Genomic DNA, 20,980 nt, shown 5'->3' with positions numbered 1-20,980 from the left:
AAAATTCGGGCGCAGAAGCGCCCTAAAAATCCGAGTTTAAAAAAAAAAAAGAAAAGTTGTTGTCGCTGCCACGGTGATTGTCGTGGCAGCTAATGATGTCACAAAGAGACCAAAGGGATGAAAGACACCAGCGAGGCGGGTTGCTTCAACATGTGCTAGCAAAGTCTTCAGGCGACGGCTCATTCACAGCACAACTTTGCGGAGTAAGTATGAAAAATTTGTCTGGAAAGCTTCCTTGTAAAAATGCTCAACGCTCAGAGAATTTAATGGTTGCGAAGTTGATACGTCTTTGCACCCAATTCAACTCACTCAATGCCAAGGACTTTTTTTTTTCTCCATGTTTTAAGAATGCAGGCGTTTAATCCAAGCTCCATATTGAAGTATTTTACTTTTTTTTTTTTTACATGGTAAGGTAAAGAAGGGAATGAAAGTAGCGAGCGTCGCATAAGGTCAAGATTTCACGTCTTCAAGTTATATTTCGGCATGTTTCGTTGTCTGACTTATGAATTTAATTTGGTGTTCGGTTTAAGGACGAGCCCGAGCAATAACCTCTCGAGAAAAATGCACTGCGGGATAAAGCCTCTTTCGAAGTATTGACGTTCGATGAAGGTCGATTGAATTCATGAATCCGTCACTGTTGACGTAACGCACGTTGGATTTAGTCGCGTCCCCCAAAAAGTTGAATATCAAGGAAAAGTCCATTGTTGGCCTTCTGAAAAGGGGATCGGGGGGGACTCTCGCGCAGGCTTTTCTTCATCAAACGTCGGCGCCGTCCAATGGATCGAGACCAGCTCTCGGAGCGGCCCCGGGCCAGGCCCAACTTGTCCCCGTGCCCAAATCTTCCTTCGCTCTGCGAGGCGCCGGCAGGAAGCGTCTACGCGGAGCTTCGGACGGTCGAAGGCGAGGTGGACGGCTCGGGTGTCTGGTTCCCCCTCGGGAAGATGCTGGAGGTCCCGGCTCCGATGATGACGATGATTCCCGCCTTGGACCCGCTGTACTCTCCTCCGGGTTTGATGCTGCCTTCCGGCCAAGGCCTGGTGGGGGGCGGGGGAGAAAACCCCCAATGTTGATACAATGCTACCTCTGAGAAATTAAAAAAATGACTCGAGTGTGCTTTGTCGGCTCTGCTCTTCTTCCTCCAGTCTCTTCCCTATGAATGGTACGCAAATCCCTTTGACTCTCAACTGGTAAGAGACGGTGTTTTGTTTTCCATTTTATTTGAGGCTAGCTAACTCGTGATGTCGACTTGTTTTCAGAAATGTTTCCAGGTCGAATATTCCTATTATGTTGGCCTCATTTCTCCCATCTGCAACTCTTCAGGGAGAAGAGCCAGCCATGATGATGATGATGATGATGCAACCGGGGGCGGAGAGCTTGACCGCCGCAGGGCATGTGTAGGTTCAAAAAAAAGTGCCACCGTCTGCATCCTCTGCTTATTGTGTTGGCTATTCACCCAATGCGTCTCTTCCCAAAATAGAAACAGAAATATCCCACCAAGAAGTGCGTTGCCTTGTGCCGCCGCCTCATCCAACTCCTCCGCAGCACTGTAAGTACTACTTAGTCCACAGGCACCCCCTTCGAAAAGTTGAATGTCGCCGTTGAACTATAATTTTGCAAACAAAAGAGTTTTCATGAGTTCGAGCTCTCGCCCAAGTGGGCTTTCGGCTGCTTCTCGCTTTTTCCACGTACGAGGAGCTTCAAGCGCTGCGCGCTGACAGCATCTCGCTCAAGGACACTCCGACGTAGTCGGATAGGCCAGGGAATCGAACCCGCAACCCCGGGGTCGTCTTATCAACTCATTCCATTGTCGGAATGTGGGAGCGAACGCGGCTTCGACAACACGGCATTAAGTTGGTTGAATTGGACGGGCTGAGGCGCTATCTGGTGGCACCTCAGAACGTTCTAGGAAGAGTACAAAATGCCATTGGGCGAGGTGGTTCAGAAAAAATCGTGAACCGCAAATCCTACAAGGGATGACGACGGTCGATTGAGATTGAAGTCTTAAGTTGCTGCGTTTCACCCCCCCCCCCCCCACCCCCCTGCCTGAACCGCTCTAGTCGGGGAGCGGAGGGCGAAGAGCAACGGGATGAAAAGAAAAAGGGAGGAGGCTACATCAAGAAGCCGCTCAACGCCTTCATGCTGTTCCGGCAGGAGCAGAGGCCAAAGGTCGTCGCTTTGCTCAACATTCGAAACAGCGCCGATGTCAACAAAGTGGTCGGACAGATGGTGAGTGTGCGACACGAGCTCCCGAAATCCCGCCGAGGGGCGCAAATGCGCTCGCGCGGCCGACGCGCCACCGAGTGATGATGTCTGTCGCACGTGCGCAGTGGAAGTCGCTGAGCAAAAAGCAGCAGAGGAAATACTACGAGCTCGCCGACGCTGCCAAACTCCTCCACAGCCAGCAGCATCCCGATTGGTCCTGCACTGAAAACTACGTAAGTCGACGTGACCGCGGCGCCCCGCCACGCCTCCCGAGCACCGCTGGCGGCAAGTAACGAAGAACAAATATTTGGAGGGATCACAAACAAAGCACACTTAACTTGTGTGTGTGTTTCAGGGGAAGAAGCGAAAGAGGCAAAGGGTCAAAGTTCATGGCAAAGGTCAAGGTAAGACATTGTGTGAAATGTGCAATCTCACCCCCCTCTGCTGTCGACTGAAACGGACAGAAGCGTGCCCTCGGACTCGCTTTGCAAACGTCACACGACCAACCGAGAAAAGAGGCGAGCACGTACTTGCGCTTTGATGGAGGGCCGCGCCATCGATCGATATGAATGGAAATCGAAATATTCTGGAAGACTACCACGGCACAAATGATCCTGTATTTTGTATCGGGAACAACGGTAGAAGACGGAGCACAAGTGAATTCTCCTTTCTATTTGTGTTGTTTGATCACCCTTAGAGGACACTTGGCAGGCCTCAAGCCCGGACGTGACGAGCGATGCGACGCACGCAATCAAGCAGGAAAGTCATCACAGGGGCGCCAAACACCAAAAGCAGCTTCGAGTGATGCTGGAGTTGATGCTTTAAGCAGACACCTTCTGGGGTCCTTCATTCCGTTTCTTCAAGATTCAATAAAATTTTCCAATAAAACATCGGAACCCTCATTTCAGCGCGAAAATGCTTCCGCGCAAACATGCTCCCAATCAGTCCACTGAGGGGCGCCTTTGTCACATTTTTCGACGCATTTGTGCAGTTTACCCACCAAGGCGAACGAGGGCGGTGTAGGCAAACTGATCTCACGTACGCGAAGAAGATACTCGCTGCTGTGATTGGTTGGAAACTTATTGAAAGTCGTTTCAAACGCGAGGAACGTTGATGATTTCCTGTTAAAAGTTTCAGCGAGCCCAAAGCCACTTGGGTTTTTTCTTTTGTGGATGTCAGGCTGTACCCGTACAGATGTTTTGCATCCTTGACGAGTCAGCGAGTCGAAGATCAACCTCGAGGCGTCAATTGTGTTGGGTACGTGTTTTTTCTGACAACGGACGTCCCAAAGACATCTTTTAACGGTTGTCACGGTTCTGACAACAAACGTTTCCACTTGTTATCTTTTGAGACACGTACATCTTCATTTGTGAGTGCGTGTGCGCGCGATACAGCCGGCATCTAAAAATAACGTGGAAAAATCTTTTTCGAAACTGATTTCATAATGTGAAACCCATGTGACTCCATCCAGAATGAAATATTCCTATTTAAGGCCTCTAGTCTTAGCCAATGTATGATTATGGCTCACAGACACTGTTGAGAGAAATAAAAAATATAATGCCTCGGCAAATAGAAATACACATGTATCGTGAAAAAATGCCAGTGCATTCTTCCATAATCTACCAAACACTCGCAAAAGTTTGCTTGGCCTTGAGTTGTCACTGTGGGGATGTCCGCAGGAATAACTTGACTGTTATCACCAACATTTGACTGGACTCAGCACCGCTGTCAAGTCCGGTCCTCGGCGGCCGGTGACCTGCATGTTTTCCATGGCTGCCTGCTGCAACACACCTGATTCTTTTTTTTCCTTTTTTTTTTTAAGCGCTACCTGTCGTTATAATTGTGGCATATAAATTAAAATGAAGCATTGTGCTTTTCATCTGCAGGCTGCAGATATTTGAGGAGAAGTATCTGCCCGTCGCTCAGTCCCGTCGGGCCCAATTGAAGTCTAATTACGACGGCAAGACGTCGACGATGGCTGATCTGACGACGGGGTGTTCCTCATCTTTTGCGGATAGTCCAGAAGTGTATGAAACGAAAGAAAACATTCCCTCAGCTAAGAGGCACTATTTGGACGAGCACGACTTCCCAGATATCACTCTCCTTGAACTCACTGACGACATGCTTCATCGCACAATGGAGGAGATCTCGCGACTTAAAGACCTGCCGGCAACGCCTCTGATTTCAAGGACATTGTTCAGAAAGCCTGGTACGATCGTGGAATTCATGAACAACCGCTCTAAATTGGCTTCCTTCCAGACGCCAAGGTTGGAGGGAAACGCGAGCGGCAGCCAAGCACGCAAACCGCAGACAAATGCTTCCATCTTCTGGGTGTGCAATGAGAGCTTACCGGACTGTACCGATTACTCATTTGATTCCTTCATTGGGCAGAGTGTAAACTTCTCCATCGGCGCATCTCCCGACATTGAATTGCTTTGCAACGGTGCACCGAAGGCGAGCGTTGAGTCGAATTCAGCAAGGGCGGCAACTCTTGATGAATCGTCCAAGCCTTCCCCCTTAGCCGCATCGCAGCTCAGCTTCACGCAAAGCGACGAATGCGATGCGTCGACATCCCAGGATAAAGATCCCTCCCTGGGGAGAGGACCTGCGGAACAGGACGGCCTGGCCTCTGGCAACACGGCCGAGCGTCCGACCAGCGCGACGGGAGATACCGGCACAATTTCTCGCTCGACGGACCGCGGCCACCACGACACCTTTGAGGTTTGCGTCAAAGGTGTCGTGGAGACTCCTCCCTCTCAGGCGAACGGAGCTCCGTCAGAAAGCAACGCCAGCGGCATTCGGCACAACACCTTTGACGCGAAACCTCCCCGTTGGGCCGGCGGAACGATAACGTTGTCGGACAGCGCTTCCGCTGACCGCCACCACGAGACCTTTGACGCCAAGCTTCCGTCTGCGTCCAGTGGAACCGTAACGCCTCCGGAAAGCAGTTTGAGTAACGGTCACCACAACACCTTTGATGTGCAACCGCCATCTCACTGCAACGGGGGCAAAAGCGGCTCTCGGGATACCCCGGATGGAAATCCTCCCTCTCAGTCGACGAGCACGTTTTCGATGTTCGAACCGGGCCCGAACGACTGTTGCCGTGATACCTGCGATGCGGAAGCGCCTCGATCCAGTCGCGCGACGGCCTTGCCCGACAGAACCTCAAATGGCGCCCCGGAGACAAACCCGCACTCTCAGGACGATGCGAAGCCTCCCTCTCAGTCCAGCGGCACCATCACCATGCTGGAAAGCGGCTCAAGTCAAGGCCATCAAAACACCTTTGACGCTCAACTTGCCAAGTCCCACGGCACCTTCACCATGTCAGAAAGCTACTCAAGTGACGGCCAGCGCAAACCACTTGATGCCCGGGCAGACGCCGGGGCGGTCGAGCCGCCTCAAGGCGAAGCGTCGGCATCCAGGGCGGGGCAACGTGAAGCCGAGCATCATTCCACGTTGCCGACCCACGACCAAAGCTTGGATCCCGATAACAGCAGAGGCTTTCATTTTGACGACACGCTCGATTTAAGGCGCGGAAATTTCATCACGTCGACGCCGTTGACCAATTGTAAAATGACCTTCTGCGCCTCGCCAGATGAGGGCAAATTGCCGGTGTCTGACCAAAAACCTGACGGGGAGACCGTCGGTAGGCCAGAAGTACAGGCGACACCCGACGTTGCATCAGAAATCTGTACTCCAAAACTATTGGCGGCCACCAAATCGCTGCCGCCTTTCTCCAAAGCGCCATCGCTGCTGCAGAAGTTCAAGCCGTCGACGTTGCTTCCAAGACGAGGCGCCATGCCGCCATCGGGTCTCCGTTTGCCAAAACCAAGTTTGGCGCCTCGCACGCTTCAGGAGGTAAAATGGGTCCATTGGAAGAACCCCGTTCAAGAATGACTTTTGCTTTTTCTGTTTGTTTGTCGCCCCCCCCCCCCCCCCCCCCCCCCCCTCCAGAGCTCAGCAGTGTCCAGCTCATACAAGCTGCGATCCACAACCACAGGTAAGTAGACTCGATTCTTCTAGCGGTGTGACGCTGATAGCTGGATGCCAAAAGCTCATCTGGGCATGCGACGCCAGGATTGAGGCCAGCCGCGCAGCAGCCAAAGACGGCAGCGGAGAAGCCACAGATAACCGCAAGACCATCGGGCATCCCCAAAGGGCCCTCACTTCTCCAGCCGCCATCGACCAGAAGCAGCGCGCTGGCTTCAAGTGCTGATGACAAACGTAATTACGAGGATGCGGGACGCTGGCATCATTCGAAAGTAGAAGACTCGTATGTGGCCACGGGTTCGGGGTGAAACTTTGATGGATTTGCCATTTAACTCTTGGTTAGAAAATCATTCAGGAGTTGGTCAGGCACCGTGATTAAATTTGGAGAAGGTTCCGCTGTGAAGAATCTTGTGCATTTTAGGTTCATCCTGAAATGCCAACCCAAAAACCGATTAGCCCCAACTTTTGAGAGTAGGGTCATCAAACTCATCGTTCCACAAAGGCTCTTTCTGTTGGTCATGTTTAGAATCATGACATTTAAAAAAATAAAATAAAATAGATAAACGAACGCATTGTTTTCCTCCTTAGCGTCTAACTCTGCAGTTCCCGTTCTCCAAACCAGGAAGCGCAACTTGAGCAGAGATGCGCAATTAGTTGTGAAGAAGAAGGCAAAGACGGGTAAAAATGGGGGAAAAAAAGGTCAGTTCCTCACACGGCACAACAGACGCCTTTGACGAAGGCCCGCGTGGCTGCTCCCGTGTGCTATTTCAGACGTCCCCGCAGCGTCCAGCGCCATTGTAGCGCCGAAGCCCCCCGTCGATGCGTCAAGCGCCGTGAAAAGCTTGAGGCCGACGTCGAAAACGGCAAAAGACGGTTGGTTGGAATCAATTGAAATGGCGGGATCATGCACAACTTCATCGCCTTACTGGCCCCTTGATATGATTTTTTTCCCTTCCTCCTCCTTCAGATGCTGCAGTGTCATCAGCAGCTAGAAATTCTGCCAGCAGAACCACAATCCTAAAACCACCGGTGAAGAGTCAGAGAACTCACTTGGCCAAAGGTTCGGGTTGGTTACTAAGATGTCGGCGCAATACAGTTCGGCTTTCGGGAATGCTCAATGTCGGAAACTTGTCATGAGACATTTTCACATTTGTGGGTTGGCTCTTACTTGCGACGAAAGCAACCAGATTTTGTCCAGGTACGGTTGAAGATCTGTGCTGTTCCTCAGTCAAATGCTCGCTGCTCACTGCAGTTGTTGATTTTTGAATTGGTTTTGGTGAGGGCCATTCGGAGTGTTTCGCACAGTATAAAGTCAAACACGATGTTGATTCCTTTGTTACATTACAGGTTGTGCTAAATGTGTGGTGCTGGAAGCTGAAATACAGCGACTGAAAGAGGGTATGACTGTCTATGTCTGGGACAACGTGCATACATAAAATATGATCACAATCTCCAGGACAGTATTATTCTGTCTATCCTGCTAATCATACCCCGTTTTCTTCCAGAACTACAGAGGCGCAAGGAAGAAAAGGATGTGTGAAAATGCACTGAAATAAACTTGTCATTGTCCCACTGTAAATGTTAATGTATTTTAAACACTATGTACAATAATAAAATTGGTGTGACGTTGCATTTCGGAGCTGAGTTCTTGGGGGGGGGGGGGTTAATCCGCCTGACCTCATTCTGAGAATAAGGTGCCGAAGTCAATCACCGGGCCGCTCACCAAAACTCTCACTCCATATATTAAAAACACAAAAACTTAAGATAATAAAGGTTTTCTTATCTTAAACTTGGAACACCAAAAAAAATAATAAATAAATAAAAAAAATACCGAATTTCGACGGTAAAGGGCGCTGTAGCGGTGGCTCGCCCAAAACTCCGATTTGTGCGTCACTTCCTTTCCCGGCGCGAGTGATCCGCACGGACCGTCGCACGTTCTCTCCGTGTCACCTCAACAGCAAAACTGGATTTTGTAAACATTGAAACAACACAGAAGCACCACAGAGCTCATTTCACAAGGACGTAGGTGAGTTTCAGGTCGTAATAACGTTTCTCACCGGTCGACTCTTGTTCCTTTTTGCCCTGTGAGGCCCGAATGCTAGCGGAAGCTTTCCTTAGCATTAGCCCCGGGACACGTTAGCTCGCATCCTGTTTGGATGCCAACGGTGTAGTTGATGATTCAGACAACTTTGGGACGACGACATATGCTGTGTCAAACTAGAAATCACCTCGCAACCATTTATCGTTTACATACGCGGTGTATTTCTAAACATCTTAACTAAGATGATAAGCATCTGCTAACGCTCTTTTAGGTTCCCCCACGACAGTTATCCATCTTAGCAAAGTGAAATTTTATACTGTATGTAGCGCTTTTCAAAGATCGCACTCGCAAAGGGCTTCACACGGTCAATATTGAAACACACTTACACACACGGCAATGTGGCTAAGGTTGTGTGATTGTAATTGTCTGTATTTTTAATTTTATTGTTGTGATTTTTATTTTTTTTTAGGTTGAGCCCTTTTTTCAGCAATGTCTCGTTTCTTTGCCACCGGGTCTGACAGCGAGTCAGAGGAGTCCTCGTCAGCAGATGAGATTGCACCCAAAGCACCCGGGACCACGCTCAAGCAGTCAGTGCAATGAATGAATTATAGCGTTGCATTTTAAGTTGAAGCCATCTCACACGTGTGTCTGATCCCACAGGTCGCTGCTGCTCAGTGATGATGAGGAGGACACCAAGAGAGTTGTGCGCAGTGCCAAAGACAAACGGTTCGTCCCCCCCCCATATATAAATGTCAAGGTAAACTTGACTTTGGTCCTCTCGGCTTCATGCATTAACCGTGTTGCTTGAATGTGTCCTGTGTCATAGGTTTGAGGAGTTGACCAATCTCATCAAGACTATCCGCAATGCCATGAAGATCCGCGACATGGCCAAGTGTCTGGAGGAGTTTGAGCAGTTGTGTCGAGCGTTCCTCAAAAGCAAGAATATAGTGGACAAAGAGGGCGTTCCACCTTTCTACATCCGTCTTTTGGCAGACCTGGAGGACTACTTGAATCAGGTCAGTCCTTTCATTTCCCTCTGCCTGAAATTATTTCATGCTTCAATCTAGGTTGAATTTTCAGGGTTTGAAATGTGCTTCAATTACAGGTAGTGTTTGAGAGTAAAACTTAGTCTTTCGATACAGACGGCATGTCCGTGCGAGTGAGTAGGCTGTGCAGTCATTTGTACTCCCGCTGCGGTCGTGAAAACTAACTAACTTTTATTCGCAGCCTTTTTTTAAAAAAACGAAATATAAAATTCATGTCATGTTTTCTACTGGATGATGTTCCAGCTATGGGAGGACAAAGAGGGGAAGAAGAAGATGAACAAGAACAACGCAAAAGCCCTCAGCACATTGCGCCAGAAGATCCGCAAGTACAACCGGGATTACGAGACAGAAATCACTGCTTACAAGGAGGTGATGAAATGACACACATTGCCACACATTCATCTTTAAATGATGATCTACCACTCACATTTGTACTTTTACGTGAATAGCATCAGCTGTGAATGTTGGTGTTCTTGTCTCACGAGAGGAGGACATTAACCTCTCAATATAAATGTTATAGAATCCCCAAGAGTCTGCAGATGAAGAGGAGGACAAGGGCCCAGATGATTCGGGTACTGGAAACCACTTTTTGTGTGGAGTGGGTTTTTTTTTTTTTGTTTTTTTTTTGTTTTTTGACACTTCTTCTCAATATTTTGGACAAGTTGTCATGTGACAAGCTAAAGTTTGACTCCTGTGAGAAAGTCACATGTACAAGAGACGGTGATTAATACGAGCCATTCTTTTTGTCATCAGGTTCATCCTCTGACAGCGATGGGGATGATGACGGTGTGTCCGCTAAGTCCTTCTTGAAGAAAAAACCAGAGGCCGCGCCAGATGCGAGCAAGTTCCTCAAGTCCGCCAAAGGATCCGGGGTAAGGAGCCGGAAGGATGTTTCATTGGTTGTTAGTAATTATGTCAACGGCTGTGGTCGGACTGCATTCACACTTTTAATTTTGTCCCTTTTGACAGGATGAGTCATCCTCCAGTGACGATGACGAAGACGACGAAGACTGGGGCTCGGACACTGTGGACACCGGCAGTGACAGCTCTGACGACGGAGAGGGGAAGAGTGCGTCTCTCGCCATGGTCTTCCTCAAGAAGTGAGTTGCCGCCAATCCGCAGTTAATTCTGTACCTCGCACCGTACCCTGATATTTACTGGGGAGCTGCGCAAAGCCCTTCATTCATTTATAATTTTTTTACAATAAAAAAAAACATAATTTTAGATTTTGGCACTACACGATCGGGTTTTTGCAAAGTTAATTTTACGTTTTGGCATGAAATGAGTTAAACCGTGTCACGATGCGTTCAGGGCCCATGCACCTGACAAGAGCTCCGAAAAGGTGGGGAAGAAGAAGAAGCTGAAGAAGAAAGAGAAGCTGGACGAAGAGGCTGAGGAAGAGGGAGGTGAGGAGGTCGAGGGAGGCTGGGAGAAGGTGAGGGGAGGCGTCCCTCTCGTCAAGGTAAGGAAAAGATGGATACAGCCACCTTCTAAGATGTGCTGCAAGAAAGGCATAAAACACAGGCTTTTCCTTTTCCCTTTGATTGAAACCATCAGGAGAAGCCCAAGATGTTTGCCAAGGGTACCGAGATCAACACGGCTGTGGTGGTCAAGAAGCTCCACGAGATCCTGCAAGCCAGAGGCAAAAAGGGCACCGACCGGTATTCACACTCGGCATCTTCAAGAATTGTGCGCTCGGTCTCCACCGGTCAACATCCCAGAATTCATTCTGCGGTGACAAGGCTGCAACGATGAATTGAAGAACTGCCATAATTCCAATTAAAAAGGGGGGGTGGGGAAGGTCCGCAATATCTGCCTCAAAGCTTCGCTGGAATCATTTTTCTTCCCACATGCACTAAGATGGCTGCAGTCGCACATACCAGTTTGTGTAACAATATGCAGGGTGACGTATTGCTAGTTAATTTAATGTAGCCTCCCACCTCGAGTCGGAGCGTATTTTAATGCCTGTGCAAGTTGTCAAGGACAGACCGAGCACCGGTGCACTTTCAATCATCTTGAACAAAAGAAATATTAATGTATTAAGCGCACACTTGCTTGTACGGTCCACCAGTGGACTAAAATGCATTTTGTTAGGGTTAATGTGTTGCCGGTGGTGGTTATTTTTTTATTTTTATTTTTTAATCTAATCAACGGATGGAATGATCATCATCTAAAAATACTCACTCGCTGCAACCCGGGACATGATGCTTTGCCAAAGCCATGTGTACAGTATTAGAATTGGCCGAATTGAAGTAATGGCACACAACATTAGGTACACATGCACAATCCTATGATTAATAAAAAAAATTTTTAAAAAATCTGATAAATCCCAAAAAATAAGAGTTTGCATTGTATGCTCAGTCATAAATGTAAGTTGTTCGTTTGCAGGACTGGCCAGATTGAGCTGCTCCATGCCCTCACTGCCATCTCCGCAGAGCATAACCTGGGTGAGGGCGTCCTGGTGAAAATTAAATTCAACATCATTGCATCGCTGTACGACTACAATCCTAACATGGCAACCTTTATGAAGGTAGGATAGTCCTTTATACAGCAAGGATGCTCTCGATTTGGCTGATACTTCACTTGCCCCGCCTATTTTTTTTTTTTTTTTAACCCTCTTCAGCCGGATATGTGGAAGAAGTGTCTGGACTGCATAGATGAGCTGCAGAACGTCCTGTATGACAACAGCAATATGTTCATCGGGGAGAACATCGCAGAGGACAGTGAGAACTTGGCCATCTCAGATCAGGTATCTGATCTCTCTTCTAACCTTTTTAAGAGAGAACCCAAGCCTTGACTATTTCCCTTGACCGTTTCAGCCTTTCAGAGTGCGCGGCTGCATTTTAACTTTGGTGGAGAGGATGGACGAAGAGTTCACCAAGATCATGCAGAACACAGATCCTCATTCACAAGGTAAGTTTACCACAGTTTGAGAAATGATATGGCAAACCCGAATCACAAATACGCAAGGACTGTCATAACGGTCCAACCTCGGCCTGCAGAATACGTGGATAATCTCAAAGACGAGGAGCGCGTTTGCGGCATCATGGACCGCCTGCTCACCTACTTGGAGAACAAGGGCACCACAGAGGAGATTTGCCGCATCTATCTGCGTCGAATCATGCACACCTACTACAAGTTTGATTACAAGGCTCACCGGAATAGCCTGGCCATGCAGGCGGAAACAAAGGTGAGAAGAGTCGTGTGAAAGCGGGCTACGGCGCGCAAAATTGGCCGATGCTTCGCCACCGCCGTACGCCGTCGGACAAGCTTGACGGAGGCTCTTACAAGTGCTTCCGCTTGCCGTCGTCGTGCAGTCCCAGCAGGACCAGGAGGAGAGCGAGGCAGAGGACAGCGCCATCATCATGGACCGCCTCTGCAAGTTCATCTACGCCAAGGACCGCACCGACCGCATCCGTACGTGCGCCATCCTCTGCCACATCTACCACCACGCGCTGCATTCGCGTTGGTACCAGGCCCGCGACCTGATGCTCATGAGCCACCTGCAGGACAACATCCAGCACGCCGACCCACCCGTTCAGGTGAACACGCAAGTCCCTCGGACCCCAGCGACGCTCGGTCCAAAGCCGGCGACGTGATGACTCGACGTCCGGTGTTTGCTTTCCTTCCTCCCAGATCCTCTACAACAGAACCATGGTCCAACTGGGCATCTGTGCCTTCCGCCAAGGCATGATCAAAGACGCCCACAACGCCTTGTTGGACATCCAGTCCTCGGGCCGTGCCAAGGAGCTGCTGGGTCAGGGTTTACTCATGAGGAACATGCAGGAGAGGAACGCCGAGCAGGAGAAGATCGAGAAGCGAAGACAAGTCAGTCAGCACAGTGTGCACCCCTCACGGTGGTCATAGTTAACCAAAATTAAGGGGGAAAAAATCATCTCGTTTATAAATGAAAAGTACCTAATCATCGCAAAAAGGTTTTGTTTTTCATTTTGGATACATTTATTTTGGTGTGACTCAAGGAGAAGGAACATCAGTTGTTTGAGGATTGTCTTTTGCGTGATAACACGACGCTTCGTGAGTCAACTAGTTGCTTTTTGATCTTGCACATGACAAACACTCCATGTCTTGAAAAATAAATAAAGGCATTAAAAAAAACGGACAAACTTGCTCTAAAACTAATTACAACTGATTTAGTTTAAAAGTAAAAGCAAACTCGAGTAACGCATGAAAAAGCCAGACAGACAGGAAATTCCCAGCTTTTTGAAATCATTTTTTGTGCGAGGAAATGTCGGCAAAAATATGGCGACGCGGCGGAATTCCATCGTGTGCTCGTCATCAGTTGTGTGCCCATCACAGGTGCCCTTCCACATGCACATCAACCTCGAGCTGCTGGAGTGCGTGTACCTGGTGTCGGCCATGTTGCTGGAAATCCCCTACATGGCCGCCCACGAGTTTGACGCCCGCCGCCGCATGATCAGCAAGCAGTTCCACCATCAGCTGCGAGTGGGGGAGCGGCAGCCGCTACTTGGTAAGTCGACAACCATTTACTATTTATTGCGTCGAGTCAGAGAGCACGTACGTACGCTGCTGGTATGGAGAGATGTCCAAAGATGCATTTGTGTTCAATGCAAATGAAATTGGATCGATTCCATTGGTGCGCTAACACACAGCCACTTGAGTAATAATTTGGCCGCATCGCAATAGGCTAGTGGGCTACCTGAATTGTATCTCGGCGAGAATTGACTTTTTCACATCGAGTGGGGCGCTACACCAGGGATGGCAATTTTCCGCGGATACGCGAAAATCCGCCGTTTTATTTCTTAAATTGATCATTTTTGTGAATCGTCTACATCCGTTGAGAAAATTTTAGGGGGGGGTCAGGTACCTTATTGTCGAGTTTTCACGAGCTCTCCCGATCAGTCTTTCCACATCTTCCGATTGTAAACAGCCCTGCGATTGGACGTGTATGATGTCTTACTTGTTGTGATTGGTCGCCCCGTCCAGGCCACGCCCCTTTCCGCTTTTTTCATCACTAGCCATTGCCATCCCTGCTACACGCGCTCAACAAAGATGGCTTCACACCATCTGTGCATTCGAAATACGCAGACACGTAGAAGTATCTTCACGTTCCGCCCAGGCCCCCCGGAAAGCATGCGCGAGCACGTGGTGGCGGCCAGCAAGGCCATGAAGATGGGCGACTGGCGCACCTGCCACTCCTTCATCATCAACGAGAAAATGAACAGCAAAGTGTGGGACCTCTTCCCCGAGACGCAGCGAGTGCGCGAGATGCTCGTCAGGTTGGCTTCAGAAGTCCGCATGTTGGTCATCCACCGTTCTGCCGCTGTTCGCTTGGTGACTGTGATACGTTGCTTTGAGTAGGAAGATCCAAGAGGAGTCGCTGAGGACGTACCTCTTCACTTACAGCAGCGTGTATGACTCCATCAGGTCAGTCGTTTTATTGATGTCGCCGGCCGCGTGTGATTTCGCGGTTTAGAAATGCCAAAATATTTCTTTCAAGCATCCCGGAATACATACTCAAAGTTGTCGTTTGACACATGAATGCGCAATTCTGTACACATTCCATCTCACTTCTGACGACTAAAGTCAATTTTATTCTCAGCCTCACAAAATATAAACCGCTACACAATTAGACAGTTCATTTATCTAACATAATAGGGGCCAACAAGTAATTGATGGCGTCCAAAAAAAACAAAAAACATTGGAACGTCCGAAATTTCAGGTGTACTTCCTCGACATCAGTTTCTGCTTTATCAGCTGTCGCTTTGGCACCATCTAGTGGTACCTTAGGAACAGAAACCACACAAAATGCACATTTTTAAAAAAAATCAATGAATAGCGAGTAAGCAAGTATTTACTAGAATGCTTTTTTCTGCAACCCACCCTGTGAAAGCTTTTCATCCAAATCCTCTTTTTTTTTCCTAGCATGGCGACACTGTCTGACATGTTTGAGTTGGAGATAGCAACAGTTCATAGCATCATCAGCAAAATGATCATCAACGAGGAGCTCATGGTAACGCTGCACGGCGTAGGAAGATTCCTTGGAATTTGTTTTGGGGAGGTATTTATGAATATCGGCATCCGCCCGCTGCCAGGCCTCTCTGGACCAGCCCACGCAGACGGTGGTGATGCACCGCACGGAGCCCACCTCCCTGCAGAACATGGCGCTGCAGCTGGCCGAGAAACTGGGCAGCCTGGTGGAGAACAACGAGCGCGTCTTCGACCTCAAGCAGGGCGTCTACGGCGGATACTTCAATAGAGGTCAGCTCGGCCGCTCTCGAGCTAGCGTAAAAGACTCAATTGTGGAACGTTGACTTCCCATTCGATTTAAAAACGAGAAACAAACACGTTTCCTTCAGTCATGCGTTTTCCACGGGAAGAAGTATCTCGGCGGACAAAACCAAAAAAAAAGGCGTATTATTATGCCTTCGTTTTAGAGATCGAATGTCACATTTCAGTTGTGGTGCTGTTGACTGTTCTGCTCATTGGCTGCCCCTTGCATTACAGATCAGAAAGGCGGATATCACCAGAAACAGTCGTACCAGAGAGGTATGTTGTCGCGCAAATGAGCTTTTCGTTTGTTCCCGAATAATCGTTGATCATGTGCCCCTGACGCAGACGGAGGCAAGGGCGGTTACCAATCCAAGCAGGGCGGCTACCAGCGAGGAGGCTACAGGAATCAGAACCAAGGCAACTATTGATTTTGAAAAGGTTACATTCCGTTTTGACAATAAGCACCCTCTGGGCTGCAAGAGCCTCTATAGCCTGATCCTATATCAATTCATTTGTTTGAAGTGAGCCTGTCCTGTCTGATCAGTTATAATAAACATTCTTCCATCGTGCTTACTTATCTTCCTATTGTTTTTGGCGCTCTTCAATAGCAGGGTCGCAACGACGCACAATTGGCACGAGAAGAAAAAAATCAAAACAAATCACATCACGGCACAAAGAAGAATAGTACGAAAAGTACGATGAAGCGAAATGAGATCATTTCCAACGGAACAGCTGATGACTTCTCATGGCGCAGTGTTGTCGAATGACTGCCTCGAGATGAGAGTCTCGATTGAAAAGTGGCACAGAAAAATGCTGAGAAGTTGAAGTGCCCAAAGGGCCGGCGTGTTCAGATTTTTCCCGCGAATCGCTCCTTTTGCCAATTCCGCAATGTCCCCAAAATAGACGCATTTGTTGGCAATGGCTCGTGTATTTTGTTTGGATTCGGGTGTGTACAAATGTGAGTGAAAAGAAAATAAGCTCACGCGTTTGTCCCTGGGCCACGCCGCTTAACTCGAGACGCGTCTAGCGCCCTCTTAACATGAGTCTCCTGTGGAGCTCCTTCCTGAGCAGGTCCCTCTCCTTGCGGATGCCCTTCAGCACCGTTTGGTTCTCCTGGGCCCTGCGCACCAGGTAGGGCAGGGTGTCGTCCACGGAGCCGTACGGGACCGACTTGTACACGGCGTAACCCTCCTTGGCTGCGGAGGAGAGGCATGGGGAATCGGTTGCGATGACAACCGCAGATTTGGACGGCGGCATCTCACCTAAAGTGAGAGAAACGTGATCACACATCCCCAGGAGCTGACCAAAGCACACGGAGCCGCATGCTTTGTCGATGCCCAGTTCCTCAACCCTGGCGGTGAGAAAAAGTAAGGCATACGTTGAGCCAGCGCGCAACATGACTCGCACTTTGGACATCTCAGCAGACTCACCATTCGGCCGCCCGCCTGACAGACTCTTCGTTGTGTGTGGCGACGATGATCCTGTAGCTTTGCGGGTCCTCGGCGATGTGCCTCAGCAGCACCTCCAGCAAGCTGTTATAACTGTCTCGGGGAGGATTCATGAAATGAGACGATATATGCACTAGGGACTTTCTAAGTGAACCGCGACAGTCTAGTACAGCACACCAAAAGAGGTTCAAAGTTGAGAAATATTTTGGAACCCAAGACAAGTGCAGAAAGATGCATTATTGTTGTTGTTATTTGTCCAGTCAGATTTCAACCTCATTGTTGCCACCTCAGTCTAACTCGCACGCAGTGCGGCTTCCTTCTGCCATCCTGAGATTGGTTGGAGAAATTCAAAAGGGGTTATGAGCCAAACCTGCCTGTGCACATTCCTAATCAGCTCCTCTGGTGAGTGTTACGTGTTTTATTCAAAAATTTTCAAGTGCTGTCACGTGATCAGATGATTAATTCTCAACTACAGTCCTCCGGCGGTGGCGCGACGGCCGTCCGCATTTGTGCGGTATTGGCGATTTAGCTGAAAAAAAGCAAGCCACCGGATGAACGACAAGTGAAAATGTACAATTGGATGCAAACGGGCTCCCTGGCGGAGGTCACAAATGTCTTAACTTGTCATTTGTGTCCTCCCAGCGGTCTTGGACGGGGTCCGGCCGGCCCTCCTTCGCCGCCAGCTTCCTCTCTTTGTCCATGTAAGCTCCTCGCACCAGCTTGACCCCCAGACAGAACCCTCCTTCCCGAGATCGACTGATCGCCTCCAGCAGGAGCGTCCTGGTCTCCTGAAAGCGAGTATTTGATTTCCTTTTGCCGGCACATCAAGTATTCGGAGCATTGATTTTTTTTATTTTTTTTACCTTCAGGTAACACTGGAACGTGTACCAGATCCAGACGCCGTCTTTGTTGAACTTCTTCATCATTGCCATGGTAACGAGGGACAGCGCAGGGTTCATGTAGGTGTACTCGGCATCGACCAGCACCCGCACTTTGTTCACGCTAGCCTGAGGGACACGAGCCACTGCGCTTGACCGCCTTTTCAACGAGGACTACCGCTTGTTTAACGTTGATGATGTTGGTCTGTTCTTTCCCAATGCTCTCAATCTACTCTAGCCGGTGCCTCGTTGGCTTATGCCTTGGGGAGACCTTGAGTACAGCTCGAGTTGGCAAAAGAATCTTGAGCGTGAAATAAGAAAGACTGTCCAAATTGGATTGATCATCGTTGACCGAGCGCGCACGCCTCAGTGCTCCCGGCGGCTACCTCGGCTATCCTGTTGAGTCTCCGCAGGCTGCAGCGGAAATGCGTCGCCTCGCTCTCCTCCAAACTGGGGAACTTCACCTCCTCGCCGTCCATGGCTCGGACCAGGAGGTCCAAGTCATACGCTTGTTTCGAAATGACCTTGGTGAGTTTGACCTTGATGGACACAACAAATCACGTCTTTCAATAACCGTTCTTTTTTTTTTTTTTTTTTTTCCCCCTCCTTGGTGAGCAACGCATAAAAGCACATGCGAAATCTCTTCAGATTGGTTAATTCTGCTATCTAGTGGAAGAACATTTCATTGTTTTGCCTGTCAATCTATGTCACAGGTACAGATAAATGCTCATTTGTGGCTATCGTAGGGCACGAAAGGTCTTGAGGCGAACCAGCCACACTTACACAGAGCTCAGGACTGAGCAGGGCCGTGACCTTCAGTTGCATCATGGGATCTTTGCTCCAAGCGTTGCTGTGGGACATTCGCACGCATTCCAACATGGCGTCCATGTTCTGGTCGTATCTCTTCTCTCTAGGTGGCACACACGTATTGGCTGAGAATCATTGGTGCCGGCTCTTAATCGCCAAGGAAATCGTTCCTCCTGGTCATTGTTTCTTCTGGGATATTTTGTATGTGACAGATGATGAGCTAAGAGCTGAAAAAAAAGGTGCTTCTGACCCCGTGCTCTCCCCCAGGTCTTCCTCGATGGGAACCGCCAGCATGGGCCTCAGTCCCAGCGTGCTCATCTTCTCCATGGACTCCGAAATCTCCTTCTCGTTCTCGCCGGCCACAAACTGAGCGTAGACCGTGGATCTCATCAGCGAGGAGAACACGCGCCTGCCCAGAATGCTGCGGGCCGCTGGCATCAGCTGCCAAAGAGACGCATGACCGGGTTATGCTCACCTTCCAAGTTCCTAAGGTCAATCTGATACAAGGTGGCTTTTAGTTTTAGGTTAGGAGAATTGGAACGGAAGGCTCGTGGCCCAAATATTCCCCCAGGCACAGCTCACCGATAACGTGTGAAGCATTTCATCACAGAGGCGCTTGAAATGGTGGCCAAGTGCGCGCTGGCTCCCGTTTTAACGGGGGTTTTCTGGAAACAGCCACTTCCGCAGGTGGAAGAGACACCCCCATAGACACAATTTCAGTCATTTATTTATTCATATATCTTTTTTTTTTTTTTTTTAATCTGAAAAAAACGCCCTTTCAACAGGGGTGTGTGGACTTCTTGTATCCATTGCCTTTTAGTTTGTAGTTTGAAGTACAAAGGCTTGCATGAAAAATATCTTCTTGAGTAAATTTGCCTTTTCCACCGCACGAGGTAATAACGGCACTCCGTCAGATAAATCTCAAATAGTAATGCATGATATTTGTGGTCATGCTTCCTTTTTTTGGGGGGCTTTCATCCTAACATATTTTAAATGAAGTGAACCTATTGAACGTGACCTCTTTTTTTTGCCACTGTCTTTAGTACTTGACATTTTGAGAACGGTGAACACGTGAGTTGAACCGATCCGTCGCTAAATAAACATTTGGGGGGGAAAAAATAATTGATTGTTTGCCTCACCTTGTTGCAGTTGTTGACAAGCACGGGGAAGGAGCAAAATCGGAACACGGCCAAGGCGCGACACAACTCTCTCAGGCTCTTCACCCGGAATGCGCTGGGATCCTCGAAGGTCAAAGAGGCAGCCAGGTGGTCGGGCGGCTTGCCTGCGGCCGCAGCCTGCACGATTCTGGGGGCAGCGGTGGACATGAGCCTCGTGGAGAGCAGGTAGAGGCGCGAGGAGCACATGCGAGTGCACGTCATCTTCGCTGTGTGAAGTTCACGTAAGGATTCCTCAAGTGAGTGTTGCTTGTTTACAGAATTTTAGGTGTGTTCCAATGGCAACACGCAGGCGGGCTCCAAAAAAGTATGCGCTTTGTCAGAACCGGTCCTGTCAGAAAAAGAGAGTTGTGTCTTTGCAGTGAGTAAGACTGATGATTAATTCACTTCGCCTCGGGCCACCTTACCTGTGGTTCATGTAAATTCGGATAGCTGTGCAACTCTTGGTTTTGTAGAATCGCAACACCGCCCCCAAAGAATAAAAAAAGGTCATCTTTGCGCCCACCTACTGGTTAATGAGTGACTGTGGAAATTAGAGCAACCACCCACGTTGACCCTTGGCATCGACCAAAAAGCGTACCCTCTGTAACATTCGCTCAAAATGTAGACCAGAATGATTAGAATAGTTCCAAATTTCACATTTTAACCCTTTGCACCGAGCGAACTGGATTCCTCGGAGAAGTCTGGAGCGAATTAAACAAAAGATCCATTAAAATGCACTTTTGGGAGGGCGTTCAGTCACACAAGTAAATTGTATTCAACTGGAATTGGACATCTTCATGGAGACGTAAAAACAACAGTCAATTTGAACTTTTTTGGCTTCCCACAAAAATGTTATTTTAGAATTCAAATCTAATTTGGGTTCAAGAACTTCTATATCACTTCTGACATTTTAACCATTGCCGATACAAAGTCATTTTTTTTGTAATTACCTGTGCTGTTAAATTAGGTTAGCTGTTGCGTAAGGCGTCCATCTGCTTAACTTCTCTAAACTTGTTAAGACCTAAAATTTGGGGTTAATTCTCAACACACCGTTTTTGGGTTGAGTTACATATTGAGAGAGTGAGTGAGAGAGAGAGAGAGACAATCAGTAAGTTTGCCGAGGAAATGATTAACCGTGTAGCTTCGTCACGTCTGCAAA

General features: G+C 48.7%; 4 protein-coding genes across 6 annotated transcripts; 3 read left to right on the top strand and 1 right to left on the bottom strand.

Annotated features, from left to right (window-relative positions):
* Positions 1 to 60: 60 nt before the first annotated feature.
* On the top strand, positions 61 to 3,090 carry LOC147189397 (uncharacterized). Its single transcript, XM_086138470.1, has 9 exons — positions 61 to 203; positions 746 to 1,037; positions 1,143 to 1,187; positions 1,321 to 1,394; positions 1,478 to 1,546; positions 2,058 to 2,226; positions 2,328 to 2,435; positions 2,558 to 2,606; positions 2,900 to 3,090. The coding sequence occupies exons 2-9, from the start codon at positions 777 to 779 to the stop codon at positions 3,025 to 3,027; spliced, it is 903 nt and encodes a 300-aa protein (XP_085994596.1). The 5' UTR covers positions 61 to 203; positions 746 to 776; the 3' UTR covers positions 3,028 to 3,090.
* A 234-nt stretch (positions 3,091 to 3,324) lies between these two features.
* LOC147189396 (uncharacterized) lies at positions 3,325 to 7,824 on the top strand. 2 transcript variants are annotated; one of them, XM_086138451.1, is made up of 9 exons: positions 3,325 to 3,459; positions 4,089 to 6,060; positions 6,157 to 6,202; positions 6,280 to 6,426; positions 6,781 to 6,870; positions 6,964 to 7,065; positions 7,160 to 7,252; positions 7,540 to 7,590; positions 7,698 to 7,824. In XM_086138451.1, the coding sequence occupies exons 2-9, from the start codon at positions 4,177 to 4,179 to the stop codon at positions 7,730 to 7,732; spliced, it is 2,448 nt and encodes an 815-aa protein (XP_085994577.1). In that variant the 5' UTR covers positions 3,325 to 3,459; positions 4,089 to 4,176; the 3' UTR covers positions 7,733 to 7,824. The 2 variants fall into 2 exon arrangements, with proteins under 2 accessions (XP_085994577.1, XP_085994576.1); XM_086138450.1 differs by lacking the exon at positions 7,698 to 7,824 and having other exon boundaries at positions 7,540 to 7,661.
* A 261-nt stretch (positions 7,825 to 8,085) lies between these two features.
* eif3c (eukaryotic translation initiation factor 3, subunit C) lies at positions 8,086 to 16,100 on the top strand. The gene is made up of 23 exons (XM_086138446.1): positions 8,086 to 8,218; positions 8,703 to 8,820; positions 8,894 to 8,959; positions 9,060 to 9,249; positions 9,523 to 9,648; positions 9,800 to 9,851; positions 10,033 to 10,151; positions 10,249 to 10,379; positions 10,591 to 10,741; positions 10,837 to 10,940; positions 11,668 to 11,809; positions 11,903 to 12,028; positions 12,099 to 12,192; positions 12,282 to 12,469; positions 12,597 to 12,821; positions 12,916 to 13,107; positions 13,597 to 13,768; positions 14,378 to 14,537; positions 14,620 to 14,685; positions 15,184 to 15,271; positions 15,354 to 15,519; positions 15,766 to 15,807; positions 15,877 to 16,100. The coding sequence occupies exons 2-23, from the start codon at positions 8,723 to 8,725 to the stop codon at positions 15,957 to 15,959; spliced, it is 2,781 nt and encodes a 926-aa protein (XP_085994572.1). The 5' UTR covers positions 8,086 to 8,218; positions 8,703 to 8,722; the 3' UTR covers positions 15,960 to 16,100.
* prodh2 (proline dehydrogenase 2) lies at positions 14,826 to 20,547 on the bottom strand. 2 transcript variants are annotated; one of them, XM_086138458.1, is made up of 11 exons: positions 20,247 to 20,547; positions 19,804 to 20,170; positions 18,915 to 19,105; positions 18,641 to 18,767; positions 18,244 to 18,396; positions 17,843 to 17,986; positions 17,601 to 17,767; positions 16,962 to 17,072; positions 16,794 to 16,882; positions 16,515 to 16,727; positions 14,826 to 15,043 (listed from the first exon to the last, which is right to left on the bottom strand). In XM_086138458.1, exons 2-10 carry the CDS (start codon positions 20,041 to 20,043, stop codon positions 16,555 to 16,557), a joined length of 1,395 nt encoding a protein of 464 aa, XP_085994584.1. In that variant the 5' UTR covers positions 20,044 to 20,170; positions 20,247 to 20,547; the 3' UTR covers positions 14,826 to 15,043; positions 16,515 to 16,554. The 2 variants fall into 2 exon arrangements, with proteins under 2 accessions (XP_085994584.1, XP_085994583.1); XM_086138457.1 differs by lacking the exon at positions 20,247 to 20,547 and having other exon boundaries at positions 19,804 to 20,240.
* Positions 20,548 to 20,980: the final 433 nt, after the last annotated feature.

Source organism: Hippocampus guttulatus, chromosome 19 (assembly GCF_054856545.1).
Source record: "Hippocampus guttulatus isolate MCC_2025c chromosome 19, RoL_Hgut_1.0, whole genome shotgun sequence".
Taxonomy (NCBI): Eukaryota; Metazoa; Chordata; class Actinopteri; order Syngnathiformes; family Syngnathidae; genus Hippocampus; species Hippocampus guttulatus.
This window is presented reverse-complemented; position numbering and strand designations above follow the sequence as displayed.